The sequence below is a fragment of the Kogia breviceps genome, chromosome 12, assembly GCF_026419965.1.
Source record: "Kogia breviceps isolate mKogBre1 chromosome 12, mKogBre1 haplotype 1, whole genome shotgun sequence".
Classification (NCBI taxonomy): domain Eukaryota; kingdom Metazoa; phylum Chordata; class Mammalia; order Artiodactyla; family Physeteridae; genus Kogia; species Kogia breviceps.
The window spans coordinates 64,012,570-64,034,043 of record NC_081321.1 but is presented as its reverse complement, the minus strand read 5'-3'; the positions used below and the strand labels follow the sequence as shown (position 1 = coordinate 64,034,043).

The 21,474-nt window shown below is 37.3% G+C and overlaps 1 protein-coding gene across 4 annotated transcripts in view; it reads right to left on the bottom strand.

Moving 5' to 3' along the window:
• NAV3 (neuron navigator 3) overlaps positions 1-21,474 on the bottom strand; it is an 832,636-nt gene that overhangs the window by 91,062 nt on the left and 720,100 nt on the right. For all 4 annotated transcript variants that reach the window (XM_067009787.1, XM_067009786.1, XM_067009785.1 and 1 more), the window contains one exon: positions 254-386. In XM_067009787.1, the coding sequence (XP_066865888.1) occupies positions 254-386 (133 nt within the window). The remainder of the gene's footprint in view (positions 1-253; positions 387-21,474) is intronic.

Below are 21,474 nucleotides of genomic sequence, written 5' to 3'. Positions count from 1 at the left end.
GGAACTATCCAAAATTAGACTATTAAAATCATTTTTGGAGTTCTAGACACACATATTATTATAAAGACAGCTATGGCAACATAAGGCTTTCTAGGCTAGACTGTAATCAACTGAAAAAATATATATACATAAGCTGCTTCAGTTTATGCAATTCCTTCAGATTAAGAGGTTGTGCTATGTTTTAATGCAATGCAACATAATTTGGGGAAAAATGTGGCAGAAGCCCTGGGGAAAGAGAGAGGGCAATTCTCACCTGCATGTTCTTTCGGGACGGGGCAGTGGCGTTGGAGTAAGAGCTGACGGAGGATGTGGTGTTCAGGTCATCAGTGCTGATGTTATCCAGGGTGTCACTGAGGCCGCTGCTCACCGAGCTGCTGTCATCCCAGCTAAAGGCAAAACAGGCAGCAGTAATGAGCTAAGCACACGAGGCACGATGCAAAAGTCACCCACACTCCCATTTAACGTGTGTCACGCATTGGGAAGAGAATTCTTATTTTTTTAATCTTATGATGAAAAATGTGCACTTTCCATTTTTGGAAAATCATACTGCTAAGAACTGAGCGCAAACCTGAGAGTAATCTTATCGGAGGTTTGCTAAGAATCAGTGTCTAGAGCAGATCCAGGGGAATGTTTAGAGCAGACCCAGGGGAATGTTTATAGAATGAATGAAAATACTGCTACAAATACTGCATGGCATCAGGAAAGAAGAACATTATCCATAACCTTTTTTTTTCCCCTGAGAAGGCGATCAGGAGTCACACAGGATGTAAGAATTCACCCGTTGTGTTAAAAATTAAAAACAAAACAAAACAAAAAAACTGTGCTTTGGTCAGGAACCAGAAAATCATTCCTCATTCTTTCTCCTACCAATAACTACTCCCAATCATTTACCAAATCTTGAAGATTGAGACTTATTCTATCATATCATCCCTCCTGCCATTTCTGGCCTGGGCAACATACAATATTCTTTTATCTGGCCTTCCTGCCTTCAGTCTTCCTCAATAGAGTTCATCTGCTAAATTTGGGTCAGTGCTCGAATGTTCACATCTGGCCATGTCATTTCCTTATGTACCACTCTTCAAAGACTTCTCTTTACCAAGGGAGTAGATTCCAAAATGTAATGCACCTGCCCTGTGAGGTGCACAAAGTAATCCCTTGGGGCATAAGAAAAATATCTGGAATTCTGAATATATCTGTTCTTAATCTAAAGAAGAAGAAGTAAAATAGGCTATATTAATATTCACGTGTGTGCTAACATAGGCACCCTCACTTCGTCAGTGCGTCGGAAGATGCAGAAGTAATGTAGGGTGAGCAGGGCCACCTGAATGAGCATGGGAGCTCCACAGGGGGAAGGGTTGCACAATGGTTCTCTCACTTACTGGCTGGTTCTCAGTCTCCTATGATACACTGCTGCTCACCTGCACTCTGTTAATTGAATTCATGTAAACTGGATACAGATATTAGATACAGACAAAAGTTAAGTCTCATAAAATAGACAAGTGGCTTTAAAAAAAAACTGCCTGCAAATAATCCATACGTTGAAGAGAATATTTGTAATGAAAGCACAAGCTAACCATAAAGGAATGGTGAACTGGTAACTTTTCCTACTCTGCTATGTGTACTTTATGAGTCTCACCATACATTCCAAATAAAAGTGACGTGTTGAGATCATATAGCAAACCAACTAGAAAAGTAATTATCAAGAAGAAAATTTGAAATTTGAACTTATAGAAAATATCATTAACGATGATCTCCCCCAAGGTGAGTATTTTGCTTGAGATATTAGCTACTGAGAGCTTAAAACATGATGACCAAACACATTTATAAATCATATTATTACCAATAATAATTGTATTTTTAATGACAGCAAAAGAGTGTTTTGTACCACTGTAGCAAATACCTGCCATTTGTGGCTGCTCAAATCTTTTGAATATCTTCCCTACATCTTATTTTTGATAACTTCCCACATTATGAGTCTTACCTTCCAAAGGTAGACTGCAAAAAACTCACATTTCCAGACTCCCTTATAGACAGATATGACATACAACAAAGGGCCTACAGGGTCACAAATGAGAAAATCTTCTGGCAGACACAGTAGCAGTCATTCAAATTGTTCTCTTATAAACACTGGCAGATATCTGGTCTGTAATTCCAAGGGTCAGAGGTGCCAAGTAGAGGAAGCAGTGATGCCCTAGAGCTATGGTTGGCTAAGCACCTACAAAGAGCCTGGTTCTCCAATCACCCCAATTATTCAGAAAGCCTTCTCATATCACTTCATTCCTTAAATTAGATAGTAGATTCTGTACTTCGCAACCAAGAACCTCTGTCAATACATTCATAATTTAAAAAAATATTATTTCTTCTTTAACATATCTTTAAATTTTTCATGTTTATATATGCAGTGTAATACATATATTATCTTCTCATAGGAATGCATGCATATAATCATAAAATTATAAATATACACACTTGGGCAATCACTAGTCTAAAGCAAAGTTCAGGCTCCTTTAAAAGACATACAAGGCTTTCCATTATGTGGACCTAGCCTACCTCTTGAGCTTAAACTCTTTTTTTTTTTTTTTTTTTTTTTTTTTTTTTTGGTGGTACGCGGGCCTCTCACTGTTGTGGCCTCTCCCGATGCGAAGCACAGGCTCCGGACCCACAGGCTCAGCGACCATGGCTCACGGGCCCAGCGGCTCCGCGGCATGTGGGATCCTCCCAGACCGGGGCACGAACCCGTGTCCCCTGCATTGGCAGGCGGACTTCTCAACCACTGCGCCACCAGGGAAGCCCTGAGCTTAAACTCTACATCCTCTGCCTCACTTTGTGCACTCTGACTTAGAGCTGCATTCAATTCCCATCACCATCACATTATTTCCAACCTCTGTCTTCAATCAAGGTACCCCTGTGCATACTTGACTAACCCACACTTATCTTATAATGCAGTTCTAGCATCCATCTTCTGGGAAGCCCCTTTTACTTGCCGCTGTCGGGATGAATTAGGTAGCTTCCCCTCTGTACTGCCATAATACTATGCAGACTTATAGGACTGGATTTAGCACATTGTTTTATAAATCTATAAATATGTGTCAAAATGGACCATTAGCCTGTGAGTTTTCTGAGCACAGAACTGTGGAGTATTTTTCTTTTAATTTCTACTATTTATGGCAGTGACTGACATAAATGTTGAATAAATTCTCATGTTTTATTGAGATTAAAAGAAAGGCAGTTACAGAGGTAATCTTTCATAGTCATATGAAATGAATTTTTAAGAAATACTTACCATAATATATTCAGTACTCAAAGAGCAAAATTAAACAAAGAGGAAATTTTACCTTTTTTAAAAGATGAGTGTTTTTAAAGTAACTATTTCTCTGGCAAGGAAGATAGAATCAATATTTCTAATAATAGCATTTACCAATGTAAATCCTAGCATTAGCTACTAAAAGTAAATGCATCAATTCTTAGTAGAATTTTTAAAAATCACTTGTTTTAAAACCATTTAAAGACTCAAATGAACACAATGACTTTGTAGTTAAAATGATATAAGTGAAAGAATCCAAAATAAGATATAAAGTTTCAATCTCTTGATAGAAAAATAAAAATATATCAAACTAACAAACATCATAGCCATGAAGAACGAATTTCCAAATTTATCCTGGTGTAATGTAAAGCACGATGGATTCCTAAAATGAAAACCTTTCACTTGAGCCTTTTTTAGAGGGGCATAGCTAGTATGTTCACTTAAACTTGCTATTCTGATCTACCTATCTCAGAGTAGTGTGGGAAGCAAATGAATCATTTATATGAACCATTTGATAATACCTTACATTTTTCCATCTCCTCAAACTGCTTTACCCCTAAGATCTCAAATTCTGCAATCTCATTTTTTGATCACAGTCTTCTACACTTCCGGTGCTCTAAAATCTACTGATTTCCTAATTTGTATGTCTAGTTTATAGCTACTTCCTATTATCTATTTTTGTTGTTGTTGTTGTTGTTGTTGTACGCGGGCCCCTCACTGCTGCAGCCTCCGGACGCGCAGGCTCAGCGGCCATGACTCAACGGGCCCAGCTGCTCCACGGCACATGGGATCTTCCCGGACGGGGGCACGAACCCGCGTCCCCTGCATCGGCAGGCGGACTCTCAACCACTGTGCCACCAGGGAAGCCCCTTATTATCTATTTTTAATGGCCTTCTTGTGTTTTTTACTCCACTGAGCTCTTTACCAAATGATGCACGATCCAAAGATGCTGGAACAAAAGGATCTCTAAAGTCATAATCTAACCAGTACTCTGTTCTAGTTCTTGCCACCATAATGGTCTTCCATACCGGTCCTGTCTCTGTGTTAATTAAACATGTTTTCTCCATTATTATTTTGGAAAATGACAGCAAATTCAACTAATCAGAATGACTAATATAACAATATTATTGTATATTTCATAATACATAATAATTATAATGACTGAATGCATATAGATTCAAGTTATCTAACCTCAGGTGATTTCTCAGTGCTACTAAGAAATTCTGCCTACTCCAAAAGTGGTTTTCTTCAAATTCTAAAGATATAGCTTTGTTTCTCTCTTCTTCCTCTGGATTCCAAGATCTTCCTTCTAATACTTTAGTGAAACTGCTTTCATTGAGGTCAATAAACCCATGGCCTGAGTGCTTACTATGTGTCCTACTCTTTTAAATATATTATATAATCTAATCCCAAACAAAACCATGATACAGGCATTGTAAAGATAAAGGGGTTCCGGCAGTTTGAATGATGTGCCCAAGGCCCATGATGGAGCTGGGATTTGAACCCAGGAATTATGTCCCAAAGCTTGGTCAGCATTCCACTCCCTTGCCTCCCATCTTCTCACCCCTTTTACCTCGAAATACACCAATGATGAGCCTTTACAGGCTCTTTGCAAACTTCACCGGTCCACAGAACCCTTTACTTGTCTCCTCTTCTTTGGAATTCCTTTGAATTCCTCAATATTCAGTACTTAATCTTAACTCACCTTAGACATTCTTTCTTGGAAATTTCTTAGTCTTTCACAACTTCAATATCACCTCCATGATTATGACACTCAAATTCACATCTCTAATCCAGACTTCTTTCCTGATTAATTGATCAGCATTTCCAGCCTTCTACTGAACACTTTCTCAAGGATGTTCTGTCAACATCTCAAATTCACTCTACCTAGATTCCATCATTTCTCGTTAACAATTCTTCTCCCTTTCAGTTACTGACTACCTGTTTATCCTTCTGCCATAAAATATTAGTGTTATTACCTCTCTTCTCTCACCTGGATCCACTGTTAATCAAGTTGTCTCTAATCCTTGAAAATCCATCTCAGCTATAGGTGACATGGCCCTTCTTGTGTTCCACATCGCCACTGTGCATGCCTGTCCCTCCTTCCATAAAAGCTATTCGTAAGAATCTGCTCTTATTCATTAAGTGATGAATAAATTATAGTTCCTCTCCTTTGAAGAACTCACTGCTTACTGTGGAGGTCAGAAGTTTAAACAAATTGTTATAATACAAAATGGCAAGTGTTGTAAAAGAGATGAATGTTAAGTGTGTGGCAGGACAGAGCCACTACCACTCATTTGAAGAATTCAAGCATTTCTTCATGACAGAGATACTGCAGAGTTATCAGAGGAAATAAATGTTAACCACTGTATTATAGCATATATCACTTGTTACAATAAAACCACTATTTTGGTGTTTTTCTATCTCCTTGGTCATAATCTGAATTACCTGAAGCCAGAGACTGTGTGACACTTATCTTTATAATTCTAGCATGCAACATGGTGTCAACTATTGAATAGATGACTAGTAGATGATTGTTGAATAAATGAAGTAGTTTTACTTAGAATACTGCTTCTATCCAATAAAGTTAAGTCAGACTGAATGCAATAATAAATGTAGAATTTGAGAAAAATGTGTTCAACATATTTCTCTGCTAAACAATCTTAAAGGGACAAATTTTGATTGATGACAACATCATTTTCCTTATCTTGAGGTTCTGTGTTTTGACTTTCATCTTTAGCTTTGTAGAGCCAGAATTCTCCCTAGGTAGGATGTAATTAATCCTGCTTATTATGGAACACTTAATTAAGTTAAAAACTTCATAGAAAATAGATTTTTTAACTGACAAAAATGTTAATTTACTCACATAATTAGCCCTGAGTAGTATGTCTCAAACCCATCAATATATTTTCTTCATCCTTTCATTTTTAAATTCCTTAAGTGCTAAGAATTCTTGACTATATTCTTTATAAAAGGGCAAGTCTTTATCGCCTCCGAGTTACAGATCTATTGATCTGCTAAATTCTTCTCAACAATCTAGGATGGCTAAAAAATTACAAATCTGAGTATCTTATCCACATAGTTTGCATTGACACACTGAGTTATTGCCAGTTTAAAAATATTATGAATAAAGCTGTTAAGAACATTCACATACATTCCATTTATGTGGCATTCTAGAAAAGGCAAAACTATAGATATTTAGGACTGATCAGTGACTGCCAGTGGATGGGAGTGTGGGAGGATTTGTGGTGGCTGTTACATGATGATGCATATGTCAAAACTTAGAACTGTAGAAAAAAAACACTGTATGTAAAGTAAAAACAAATGTAGCCAATTAACCTGTTGATAAATTACAATTTGGATGTACATTAGATTACTCATTATTCTAAGAAGAAAAGGATTGTTTTGGTATGCCTTTTACTATTTATATTTTTAATGCTTAATAACTCAGTGGAGTCAGGGATCTATTTTATTTATCTGGTTGTGCATTTGTGGCTCTGACCCCTACGTTCACCCCTGCAGTTACATTTAGAAGCAGATCTGCTTGAAAACAAATATGTTATATATTGAGAGTCTTTTTTTTTTTTTGCTTTTTATATTGACGAATTCTGAAATATTAAGTACATAAATATTAAACTAATTTTGCAGATTTAAATCTAATTCCAGAGGAAAATGCTAGTCCTGTTTATAAGTAATTTTTCAACACACTCCTGTTTTTTGGTGTAGCAGCACTTCATTTAGCAGGTATTCAATCAAGCTCTTTGATAGCTTATATTGGTAGGTCAACTGTACTACATACACATATAAAACATAGAGATTTTCTTTCAATAAAAACTAATTTCTATACTTCAGGCATTCAACAGTAACCTCAGTCTCAATTTGCCAGCTCATTAAATATTTCATTAATGAAATAAACAAACATGCTTCCTTTAGATGTACTCAGTTCCAACCCTAATTCAACTACAATCATGGAAATGCTGCCCACTAAGGTGATATTATCTCTGATTGCTATAAAAACACCTTCTTATACCTAAACTCTACTATTTTGTTAGCTTATTTTATTAAAAGTTAAAATAAGAAATAGCCATATAAACCAATGTTTGTGTATCTTTTAAAATTATTTGATTATATATTGCATGTTTTTTAGAAAATATGGCTATTTAATATTTGTCAGTATCTGAGTGTTCTTAGGCCAATGCTGTTGGAACACTATGGAACCAAGTGCCTGAGGTTTACTATCAACATAAGGTTCTTCCTCCAGGGTACCAGCATGTCTTACTTCCTCATTCATGATGATTCTTGCAATATGTACCTGATTCTTAATGCTGACAGTAATCACCTGGTCAGACTCTACATGTATCACCAACCATAGGTTACTGTACACTGCTTTAGATTTGTGGATGCCACTCTCACTTACATCTCAGTCCTCTGAATATCACTTAGATATATAGGACAGGTCTCGAACCAGTCCTAAATCTTTCCCCACAACATCCTCATTGTGAACTCTAAATTAAAACTCATATATCCTTGGTTCCATTTTCAAGTACTTTAAGAACATAAAAAGTTTTAAAATGTTAAGCAAATTCAACATTTTTTATATATGATTTAAACGAAAATTCTGGAGTCAAGTTTGCCATTGGTAGGTAATGCAGATAATGTAAATAAAGTGTTCATTCCAGTGCCTGGGAGCTGTGGACATGCCACAAACATATAGTTTGATACACTAGAAGTATTTAGGCACTGCAGACACTTAAGACGAATGTGGAGATTCCCATTTATTCCACAAGTGTCTACTATAAAATGGGGATTCTTAAAGATGTAAGTGAGGTAGCAGAAACAGAAAAAAATCTAGAGGCTAGAAGAAAAGGGGATACAAACTCCAAATACTTCATTGGTATATTAGAGGTCCAGTGTTAAAAATCTCATATGATAATCATACTGAGAAAAATTGCTCTCTTCCAACCTAAATATTGGAAAACATAATAAGATACGATAAAGCATAAGTTGTAAGGATTTTACTAAATATTTCTTAAGACAAATAATTATTTCATGAAAAGAAAAACGAAGTCTCCGTAGCTATCCATAAGATCACTGTGTAAAAACGTCTGGATATGCTTCCTGTTTCTGAGGGAAAAGTAAATAACATTTGCCTAAGAAAATAAAGTCACCACTTAAAACAAAACTCTATCACATTCCAGGATAGCTTTGTTTTCCATTCCCATTGTTTATGCCAATTTAAAAAATACACAGAAGGAGATACAGGTATCTTAAAACTATTTAGACATAATGACCTTTGCAATAATGATTTTAAAAATACTGAGAATCAACTGTCTAGACTTTACACTTTGGTACTAATATGTTAAGTCAATGATATTTTCCTCAAAACGAAATGAGCACAAAACCACTTAGACCTATGCCATACTTTTTTTTTTTTTTTTTTTTAATCAGCAAACACAATACACTACCTGCCACATTTGAGCATTGCAACTGCTGAAGTGTAAATTCTATATTACTTCAGGGTCATTGATAGAAAGCAATGGAGTGTATTTCAACAACGATTTATTCAGCATTTCCCTGGAAAAATATTTTATTACCAAGAAAAAAAGAATGTCATTAAAAAAGACTTTAGAATTGTAGAAACCTAAGTATATAACAACATCAATATACTAAACATGATTTTATGTTAAAAATAGTCCTTTCAACCTATACAATGAACATGGTCTTTATTGCAGTTTTAAAAAAATTCCCTTCTACTTTTAAAGTGTTTCGTCCTTCCACTGTTCATTAACTGTGCAGTGGAGCATAAGCAACTGGTTTATAATCCAGTTGAAACGTCATTTCCTCTATGAATCCTTCCGTGATTTCCAAGGAAACATTAACTCTTCCATGTCTGTATTTACTACAGGTGTGTTCCCACTGTCCTGTAAATGATCTGCTTACAAAGTGTGTTCAGCTACAGGACTGTGGTTGAGGGCAAACAGAACGACTTTTCTTTTGTAGTTTCAGTGCTCTGGTTGGCATCTGGCCCATGATAGGTTCCTAGTGTTTGGGGAATAAATCAATTGTGAGTGAAAAAATGTTGTCTGCCATATCAGTAAACAACGGATGTTGCAGCCATCAAGCCATCACATTAGAGCTGCCCCTCAGGATAAAAACAGCATGCCTGCCATCAAGCCATCAGCCTTGCAGCCACCTCCCAAGGGTGCCGACTGAGGAGACTCAGGATGGGAAAACACAGGATACTAGCCCCAGATAGCTGAGGTACATATCAAAGGAATGATTTCAATGAGCCCAGCCTTTTGCATCTTCTCATACATAGAAAAGCACTAAATTCATTAACCCGAGATGTCTGCTTTTCTTTAATTAACAGTCATCTTTTGATGTTCTAACTACCTGGTCTTTGTTGCAAAAACTCCTATATATCCTGGCTCTGCCCTTATCTCTTTGGAGCAGTCCCTCAAAGCTATCTAAGAGTCTGTGTCCAGGCTTAAGTCCTCAGTTTTGTCTACCATATAAACACAATTTCAATGCTTAGGTTGTGCATTTTTTTCAATTGACACAATAGATCATCTAGTCTTACAGTCACAAACTACAGCCTTAATCTGTGATTCATTCACTCATTCTAACACTCAAATGTGCATATAATTATGAGCTGTGGTTAAAAATCAATGTGCTTATGTGAGAGAAAAACCAACCAGAAAGACCTACTACTTCTGGGTGAATAAAGAATGGTCTCTGAGGAGGTCGTTGTAAACAGTCATTAAGTAGACAACTGAAGGGTGAAGGAGAGCCATCTGTGAAAAGGTTGGAGAAGACAGCAGTACAGCAAGAGGAGACAGCAGTGTAAAGACCCAGAAGCCACAAAGGTCAAAGGGCAGCAGGACTGTGCAGCAGCAGGCAAGGGGAAAGTGTCAGTTCTGAGACTAGGAAGGGAGGCAGGGGCAGCCTTTCAAGGATCTTCTAGACAATGCGAAGACATGAGAGTTCCTTAGAAATATGACAGAAATTCATCAAATAGTTCTAAGCAGCGAAACGACATGAGCAGATGTAGGTTTTAAACATACTACTTTAGTGTTATGAATATATTAGAGGTAAAGACGTGCGAAGCTCAATGAAGAGGCTATTGCAACAGCCTTCAGTTTTTGATGAGAGGTTTACAAGTAAATTAAAAGAAGGCAGTTTCATGATATATTTGGAGATAGAGAGGACAGGATTTGCTGTTGGATGGTGTGACATAATAAGATATATATATTTGCTTTCCGTCCCCAGTTGCTGATTCAGAGCTACTAAAAATTTTGTAATTTTCTTAGTGATAGATGTGCTTTTGTTCTAATATTTTTGTTCTAATATTAGAGACTTTTGTTCTAATATTTGATCTTGGACTCCAGTGCCTAACACAGAGCTCCTAAATCCCTTGGAATTTCCTGGGTGATAGGAGCATCTTTTGTTCTAATAAGACAACTCTTGGTTGGCTCCTGGATAGCCCATTGGTCTTTAGTTTAAAACCACAATTCATAACTATTTGCACACTTACATATTAGAATGAGTGAATGTATCACAGATTAAGGCCTTAGTTTGTGACTTTGTAAGACTACATCATTTATTGATTTATCTCACACCTCCATCCTCTGGGAGGGAGAGAAGCTGAAGATTGAGTTAATGTATTATGCCCGAATAATGAAGCCTCCATAAAAATCCACAATTTATGGAGTTCATAGAGTTTCCAAGTGAACACAGGGAGGTGCTGGGAGGGTGGCAGGCCAAGAGAGGGCTTGGATGTTCCATGCCCTTCTCTATACCTTGCTCTATATAACTCTTCAATTGGCTGTTCATCTATATCCTTTGTCATACCCTTTATAATAAACCAGTAAATACAAGTAAATGTTTCCCTGAGTTTTGTGAGCCATTCTAGCAAGTTTTTGAACCTGTGGAGGGGATCATGGGAGCCCCCAATTTACAGCTGGCCAGTCAGAAATACGGGAGGTCTGGGCTTGCAATTGGCATCTGAAGTGGGGCAGTCTTATGGGACTGAGCCCTTAATTTTGTGGGATCAGATGTAAACTCTGGGTATATAGTGCCAGCACTGAGCTGAATTGAATTGTAGGGTATGCAGCTGGTGTTGAAGAATTGGTTGGTGTGGGGAACAAAAACCCCAAACATTTGGTGTCAGAAGTATTTAGTGAGTGGGTTGTATAGAAAACAGTTTTTCTTTAGTTGGATGTAGTAAAAGAGAAAACAAAAAGACTCTAGATCTCTTGCATAGTTTTAATCTTAAATTTTGTTTGCACTCAGTACCATTATTTTCATATATCAAGGGGAGCTTATATGAGTTTACAATATCATAGTTTAAGTGTATAACTCTTTTTTTTTTTTTTTTCCCAGTATGCGGGCCTCTCATTGTTGTGGCCTCTCCCATTGAGGAGCACAGCAGGCTCAGCGGCCATGGCTCACGGGCCCAGCCGCTCCGTGGCATGTGGGATCCTCCCGGACCGGGGCACGAACCCGCGTCGCCTGCATTGGCAGGCGGACTCTCAACCACTGCGCCACCAGGGAAGCCCAAGTGTATAACTCTTGACAAAACTGGCAATTCACATCAACACGGGGTTAAAGTCTCTCTATTTTCATTATTTTTAGTGTGCACAAAATGCTATATATTTATCCATGGAATATTTAGAGAGACCACCATAAATAGTGTGGGGATTTTCGGTAAGGAGAGCATCAGTAAACTCTATGCATCCTTTCATTCCCTTTTCTTTTCTCTAGAAAACAAATAATGAATATTTACAACTATTCTATTATGGCATCAGATAGGGTAAGATAAACAAAAGAGAAAAAGCTCTTGTTCTTTATAAGAGAAAGCCCTATGTAGACTTATTAAATGTGATGAATGGTGTTAGCCTGAAATGAATCTATATAATCAGGCAGATTTTTTGTTTTAATGTTATCTGAGGTAGATAAGAAACATCTATTTTTGTGTTTATTACTATATGGGCTGAAATCACGAGATAAAATAATCTTATTAAAAATTACTTTGCTGAACCACATCACTGGAATGATGCTTTTATTATGGTTTCGCTAGTTTATTTCAAAGCCCACTTTCACGATGCTGTTACTTGGTTGAAATGTGTACAAGTTTATTTAAAGGTTTTCTATTAGTGATAAGCTGAGAATATAACATATAACTCATATGAAAGCTAACTCAGGATTCATTAAGGTCCATTTGGTATCTTTTTTGTATTAATTAAAAGACCAATATATGCTCATTGTTGAAAACTCAGAAGTCCAGAAATGTATAAAAGAGACAAAGTCATTCATCTCTAATCCCACCTAGAAGTACCCACCAGTAACATTTTATAATTTCTGTCCAGTCATTTTCTGGATGTACAATATATAAATATGTAACATACCTGATTGAGACGTTGCTGATTATACCTGATTATATATCTGATTGTACCTTATTCATTTATTTTATATGACCTTATAATGATTTTTAATATCCTTAAATTTTCTTTGACACAAGTATATTATATGAATTATTATATATTTTACCATTTCTGTTTTAGGATATATGAAATACTTTATAATTCTTTTTTACTGTTGTTAGTAATACTGCAATGAATATTTTATATATAAGTATTCAGGTTACATTTATGATTATTTTCTTAGGATAAATTCCTAGAAAGAGAATTAGTGATTCACAGGATACAAACATTTGAAACACTAAAGATGTAGCATAATAAATGAAGAACACATCATTTTACACTCCTGCCAGCCATGTGAGTACCAATCTTACAAAACCTGGATACTTTCAGGTATGTGATTTCCTTCAGTAATTCAAAAATTTTGAAATGTGAAATAGTTGTTTAATGTAGTTTTAATTAAATTGAGCAATTGTGAGATTACATTTTCTATAGGTTTATTTGCTATTTTTATATCTATAAATTGTATATGTCCTTCGTGTATTTTTCTAATAGAGTTTAAACAACATATAGGTATTAGATTTTTATATATTTAAAGTGTTTCAAATATTTCTCAATCTATTTCTTGGTTTTTAGTTTTATTTATTATATTTTAATGTATAGGGTTCAAAAAAATCAATCTTTGATCTTTTCTTCTACAATTTCTCCCAGAAAAATTTGCATATATAATCTGATTTCTCCTCCTCCTTTTTATATTCCATTGTTATGGTAAAGTAAGAAACTATTTTTTTAAACAAACAGTGAATTTCAAAGAGATCATTTATTGATAACTATTCCTTTCTATTTATTATTATAGTTCACTTATCAAGTCTCAAAATATGCTATTTTTAAATGATTATGTATGTAATACCATACATACATGTAATACCATGCTGTTCTAGTACAGTGAGGTCCAGAAGCTTTTTTATATATTTTTTAAAGACTAACGACTACAACTTAAAAATATATATTTAACTAAGAATTCGAGCTTTTTAAAAAACTTTCTCAAAATTACAGTAATTAGCTATTCTTCTAAAAAAAATTATTACCATGCATAGCTTTATTCACTGATTAGTGCATGAAGCATTTATTGAATGGTATCATTATGGAAAATACTGAGAATACAGAAATTAAAAAGATATTGTAGAGACACAACTTTTACTTTAATGTAGAAAATGTGTAATTCTCACTTTTGAGAACTCAGACCTTTTTTCGATATCTGAATATTTAGTTACAGACATTGTACTTAATAAGTAGCAGTCACAGCTACTAATCCTCAGCTAAATTGTCTCCCCTCTCTAAAACCTCCTTTATCACTTGAACTATTTTTGGCATTAGCCATATCTTTCAGAAGAAGAGAAGTCCCCAAATTACTATAATCTCATGGTTGAGTGAACAGAAACGTTATGTTGAGATAAAAGAACTTAGATAAAACCCAACAACTTAGCTACAGACATAACGGCAAACAAGGTTGAAAATGGAAATCTGTTCCGTGTTATCTTGTTTGAGATAGCATACATTAAAGCAACAAGAACTCAATAAAATATTTTTAGTTTTAAGAGAAATATTATTAACAATGAAGAAATATTTTTGCTCTGAGATACGTAAAATATGTTAAATAAAAACATTCCAGATTCTTCCATTCAACTTTCGGAAAGCTGCCTTGGTAAAGAACATTCTTTTACAAGCCACTCCAGCAAGTGAATATCTCTAGGAGGGGGTGAAAGATAGTTCAGAGTCAGAGAGATGTTTGCCAGGAAATTCACATCCCAGCAGTGAAGAACAACAGATCGCAGCAGTAACAATGAAAACTTGCAGCAGATCCTGGCTGGCACACTTTCAAAATAGCCATTTATATTTCCCACCACAAACAGCTACCTGCTGTCTCCTTGTATTGTATGCATGCATATAAAAGAGAAAAAAATGCAAGAATGACACTTAAATTGCCTTGACAGGGAAAGGATTAAATCTTAAAAGCAAGAGTGAAGTGATGATATGACCCTGGGTAGGTGTCTGAGTCTCCTGAGATTTCCCAGGCACCTAACTCATTGCTGATGCTTTGCCTAAACTATCTCCGGGTCTGAAACATTGCCAGCTGCTCCCAATCTACTCTCTCACTTTCCACACCCCGTCTCTCTGTCTTTGAGCCTGGCTTAGTAACTTCTATTTGATTTCTGTCTTCTTCCAGATGAAGATTTCATCCACAGATTTTTGTTGCTAATCCTGGATCATAATATCTGACCAGATTCATCTTGTGTCCCACCCAGGAGGAACTGAGGATTCAGAAAAGGTGACATTTAAGACGAGGCAGTGGTTGGTAAACAGACCATCTCTCACCTTAGGCAGGTAGAGTGGAGTCAGGGCACACCGAAAAAGAAAGAGGGCAGAACCGAAGCAAGCAAGAGAGGTCACTGAGTCCTCGAACGCTGGGGAGTTAGTGGATTTATAGGAGTTGACAAGGCTTAGAACATAAACAGGAGAAAAAAAATGTGATACTCAGTAACAAAAAAAGATTTTGACAAATGGGTCAGTCCTCCATCTGAAACAGAGAGGATTTATATCAGTTGAGCAGAAATCAATTTCCCAGAATTTAGTGAGGGCAAACAGAAGAGCCTGAGGGAATGATGTAAAGCCCTGGAGAAAAGCATCTCCTTTTCAGGTAGTTTGGGAAGCAGGTTATGATGTTATTCCTTAGTCCTCTCAAGAGAGGAGAACTAGGTTTTATTCTATAAGCTTGGAGGAAGTCAGGTAATTGCTTGGGGCATGTCCTATGTGGTACTGATCCATGAGATTGATTTTGAGAATTGTATTTCTCTTTTCCACATAGTGGATTTAATACTGTCTTGTCCTAGCTTCAGGCATAACACAGATATATGGAAGACTCTTCTCAGGCTTGCATGAGTTAAAATGTTGGGGTCAGAAAATTAATTTTTTCAGTAGTGTTTAAACAGAATCTACTGCATTTCCTATATTCCATCTGGGTTACATCTAGGGCTGTCAGTAGCCTATGTAGGACTTCCCTGGTGGCAAAGTGGTTAAGAATCTGCCTTGCAATGCAGGGGACACGGGTTCGAGCCCTGGTCAGGGAAGATCCCGCATGCCATGGAGCAAGGAAGCTCGTGCGCCACAACTACTGGGCCTGCGCTCTAGAGCCCACAAGCCACAATTACTGAGCCTGCGTGCTGCAACTGCTGGAGCCCGCACTTCTAGAGCCTGTGCTCCACAACAAGAGAAGCCACCACAATGAGAAGCCTGTGCACCGCAACAAAGAGCAGCACCCACTTGCCACAACTAGAGAGAGCCCGCGCGCAACAACGAAGACACGAAGCAGCTAATAAATAAATAAATAAAATAGCCTATGTAGCAAGTGTATTTATATAGTTCCACGGAAGCATGGCTTTGAAAGCAGTGTGGTCTGGATTTCAGCTCCATAGTCATTCAGTTGTGCGTACAAGTATACAACTTGTATGATCCTATATGATCATGGAAGCGCATGCCCAAGACAAAAACCTAGATTTCTCCGTCTTGTACGACCTAAATCCATTTGGTCACCAAGCTCAATCTGATCTCTATTCCCTCCATTTGCATCTCTTCATCCCCACTGCCACTGTCTTAATTAATAATCTCACTACTTCCCAGTAGACTAGTACTACTATCTCCTAATTGTCATCTCGGCCACTGGTCTGGTCCAGTGCATCCTCCAAAACGCCAGAATAAATTACCAAGAACTTAGCATAGTACAAAGACTCTTCGAAGTCTGCTCTTTGTGTTTTAGCCTAGTTTCCCATTGCTTATCTACCTATAGTCATGTGGAGCTACCTTGCACTTTTTCAAGTGTTCTCTCAATTTCATAAATTCATGCATTCCTTAATGTATTTTTCTATATGTACATTTCCCCCAGACTGTTACATGTCTTTAGTTACTTCTCAAAAACCTTCTCAAACACCTGAGGCTCTTACATAACCCTCCTGTGTATTCTGTGAGTATCCAATTCAAATATTTATACTCCTCATTATAGCACTTCTCTCACCAAATTGATATTACTTATTTTTTTAATCTATCTTTTTCCTTGGGATGTGATCTGCTTGAAGGTACTTTCTGATTACACGTATAATAAATTTTGTAAACTTGTACAAATATCATGGGTTACATTAACAATACATTTATATAAGATTGGGAAATTTCATTCTCAAAAAGCTAAAATATGACAATCTCCCAATCTTTGTCTGTCCTTCAGACAAAATCTCTGAAAAATAAAATGCAGCAATTTGGTAATTTTTTACTCTTCAAATGTTAATACATAAAAGACTGGGTTGAGTCCAGTCAGAATTCAAATAAGGCAAATGATGCAGATTTTGGCATTCCTAAGCCAAAGTCTTTCTACTGATCTTCCTTTCTTTATCCTTAGGTGGACTCATTCAGTCTCATTACAACATATTGCAATTTATTTACTTCAGCCTCATCAGAAGCAGCTAGGTTTTACTGAGGGGCCAAAATATATGAAAGAAACCTATCTTCAATCCTAGAATCGTTGCTTGTCTCACTCCACAGACAGAACTCTCCCATCTGTGCTCACTCTGAGGTCTGGGCTCTTTGAGTGGACTGGTGAAATAAAAACACCAGGAACCCTTCAATTGTGTTTATAAACATAGATGTTCATATTCTTTCTCTCTTTTACCCTTACACTTTCTTTAATCCTTGAGTTTGAATTGATTGAGGAAGTTTACAGAAGTCACTTTCAGCAACTGGAATATCTTCCTGCGGAGGCTGCCTAACTTGCAAGGCTCTCTGGAACTTTGGTATTGACAGAGGTAATGCATAGTATGAAATACAGCAATATGCTATTATATCATGAAATATTTTAAAATATCTTTCATGTGCAAGACACTAAAACTAGGTGTTAGATGCTTCTGATTTATAATCTGGTAATTATCAATAAAAAACACTTTTTCTTTACTCTTCCTCATATTCTTGAGGGTTTTTTCTAGTAATAACTAAAATAGTACACATTTATAATTGTGTAGTTACAAAGTATTATAATTATGACCTTAAAAGATCAAATGATTTAGGATGTTCATAATGAGATGATAGGGTTAATGTCATCCTCCAAGTTTAAATATGAAATTTGAACATAACTGTTGGTACTTTATCAGGTATAGTTTTTTGATTTGGAGAATTATTTTCTTCTCATTAAAATGTTGTATTGATACCATTATATCCATTGAGTAATTTTAATTAAAAATAAACAGCCCATAACTTAACAAACTAGACATAATATTATACCTTGGGCATTTGAAATTCGTATCTTTTGATTGCTTTTGGGTAAAGGACAAGCAGACTTCATAGCTGCATGTTGGAAGGAAATTCCAATCTGGCCCAAGTCTTTGCAAACAATCAGCTTCACAGTGTTTTTAGATAAACTCAAATGAATGGACACGGTATGAACGTCTCATCCTCCAATTGTACTCAAAATTGGTACTTTAGAATTTCTCTTCAAAAATACAAGTAGTAAGAAAACGATTATTAAGACATCTTGGTAAACGACAGTCTTTTGAATATGCCCTAGAATAAGTATATCTTGTAATGTAAAAGGAAAGATGATTTGGGGTAGGAAATAATGTTTACTGGGAAAGAAGAAACTTGTCTATTTTCCTGCTTAATGCGCCACTGTTTTCTTTTTTGTTTGTTTGTTTGTGTTAGTCCCTAGAGTCCCTGTGTTTTGTCAAACTGACACAGAAAGCATATGGCCTCTGGCCCCTACAGCTTGCTTTTCCAGTGTTGTGCAAATTTTTATACTACAGCGATGTGTGTTTCATTTCCAAACATTTAATATTTGGATTTGTTGTATTACTTCCATCACAACTTCATATACCATGAGATTTAATGGTACTTTCGATTTCCTAATCAAAGCTTAAAATGCCTCCTCTGTTCTTTTATTCCATTCTTGATTTATGAGCGACTTCTAAATTCCAGGCTCCATACTAACTGCTGTTATAAAATAAACAAAAATTAGATTGTGTCCTCAATAAGCAAATAGGATGCAGAAAAATATAGATGGGTAAATATCTATAACTGAGAACTTGAATTTTAGCTTATTTTTAGTCAATGACAGAAAATTAAGAATGCGTTATGGAAAATCTACCCCTGAATTTGTTCCCAAAACAGGCAGTCACAGATGTAGCCACAGAAACTTGAAAATGTTAATGAATCATATTCATTGTTTATAAAATAATTTCTACTTTCATTTATTCATTCATGCTCCAAGGATTTGCTAGGTGCTTATTCAGTCTATGAAGATGAAAGGAACAAAAATCCAGCCCCCTAGGATTTGACCAAATGGAAATTATTGTGGGAAGTAAACATGACTTGGCAAGTTTCTCTGGGGGATTTGACCAACCAACCAGATAATACTTAATCAATATATGAAAGCCAAATACATACCTTACTCTGCACTATGCAATAGGGAGAAATAAAATGTCTGCATCTCCTTACTATGAAAGTGCCTTAGAACTTGGTTTAAGGCCCAAGTGAATATGGATGAAACAGTTGGGAAAATAATACTTTCAAAGGTTAAAATGAGTTTTTTTCCCTGGTATTAGAAAAATATTACCATACCAAGCATGAGCACATCTTTAAAGATGTATTTATCTTATACACTGTAACACTCCCTCGATATAAGCCAAGTATTTCAGGTGGGGCTGACCACTCCCTGCTCCCTTGTCTCCCAATTTTCACAGGTATCAATGTGAAATGTTACTTAAAATATCCTTGAACTTGAATGTGAACTTCACATGAATTCAAGAAATTCTGCAAGAATCTGGGCTATATGGAACCTGTGCCCTGCATTACTGTATCCCCAGCTCCCCAGTACTTTGTATATATTAGGTTTGGATATTTGCTGGAATAATAATGAATGAATGTCACAGGCTTAAAAATATCAGGGAAATCAAATAAGCATTTTCCTTCTTACCCTTATGACTGCTCTTTAACTTAGAGTCAGTGAGTGCTATTTTGATAATGAACTGAGGATGATAGTGATTCTTCGTATTTTGTCCAGACTTTAAAATGAAAACTCAAAAAGGAAGAAAAGGAGGAAGAATAAGAAATGTAGCCGAAGAACAGATGAATTACTTGCTAGACCTTGATTAAAACACTGTTTTCACATAATATTTACTTTGAGTTAAGTTTTCGATCTGTTGAACGTGCTGAGCAGTGAGGATTTATCATAGGATCATTTCCCGAATCACTAATTTTCAACAATTTAAAAACTGTCAACATTAATCAAAGAACAATGCATTTTAGCAAGAAAGGGCCAAAAGTGCACCTCCAAAGAACCCATCATAATCCTCTCCTAAAACCAACTTTGTTTACAAAGCTAAGGTTATTATTAAATGTTACATCTTCAAATGAGCTTTCAAATGTCAAAACATTGGAGAGACCTTCAAGATGGCAGAAGAGTAAGATGCGGAGATCACCTTCCTCCCCACAAATACATCAGAACTACATCTACATGTGGAACAGCTCCTACAGAACACCTACTGAACGCTGGCAGAAGACCTCAGACATCCCCAAAGGCAAGAAACTCCCCACGTACCTGGGAAGGGCAAAAGAAAAAAGAAAAAACAGAGACAAAAGACTAGGGATGGGACCTGCACCAGTGGGAGGGAGCTGTGAAGGAGGAAAGGTTTCCACACAGTAGGAAGGCCCTTCACTGGAGGAGATAGGGGGTCGGGTGGGGGGAGCTTTAGAGCCACGGAGGAGAGCACAGCAACAGCGGTGCAGAGGGCAAAGTGGAGAGACTCCCGCACAGAGGGTCGGTGCCAACCAGCACTCACCAGCCCGAGAGGCTTGTCTGCTCACCCGCCGGGCCCAGCGGGGTTGGGAGCTGAGGCTCGGACTTCGGAGGTCGTATCGCAGGGAGAAGACTGGGGTTTGCGGAGTGAACACAGCCTGAAGGGGTTAGTGCACCATGGTTAGCCGAGAGGGAGTCCAGGAGAAGTCTGGAACTGCCTGAGAGGCAAGAGGCTTTTTCTTCCCTCTTTGTTTCCTGGTGCGCGAGGAGAAGGGATTCAGAGCACTTCCTAAATGAGCTCCAGAGACAGGTGCGAGCCGTGGCTATCAGCGTGGACACCAGAGACGGGCATGAGATTCTAAGGCTGCTGCCGCCGCCACCAAGAAGCCTGTATGAAGCCTGTATGCGAGTACAGGTCACTCTCCACACCTCCCCTCCTGGGAGCCTGCGCAGCCCGCCACTGCCAGGGTCCCGTGATCCAGGGACAACTTCCCCTGGAGAACGCACGGCGCGCCTCAGGCTGGTGCAAAGTCACGCTGGCCTCTGCCACCGCAGGCTCGCCCCGCATCCGTACCCCTCCCTCCCCCTGGCCTGAGTGAGTCAGAGCCCCCGAATCAGCTGCTCCTTTTTAACCCCGTCCTATCTGGACAGGAACAGATGTCCTCAGGCAACCTACACACAGAGGTGGGGCCAAATCCAAAGCTGAACCCCAGGAGCTGTGCAAACAAAGACAAAGGGAAGTCTCTCCCCAGCAGCCTCAGGAACAGCAGATTAAACCTCCACAATCAACTTGATGCACCCTGCATCTCTGGAACACCTGAACAGACAACTAATCATCCCCAAATTGAGGCAGTGGACGTTGGGAACAATGATATATATATAATTTTCCTTTTTCTCTTTTTGTGAATGTGTAAGTGTAT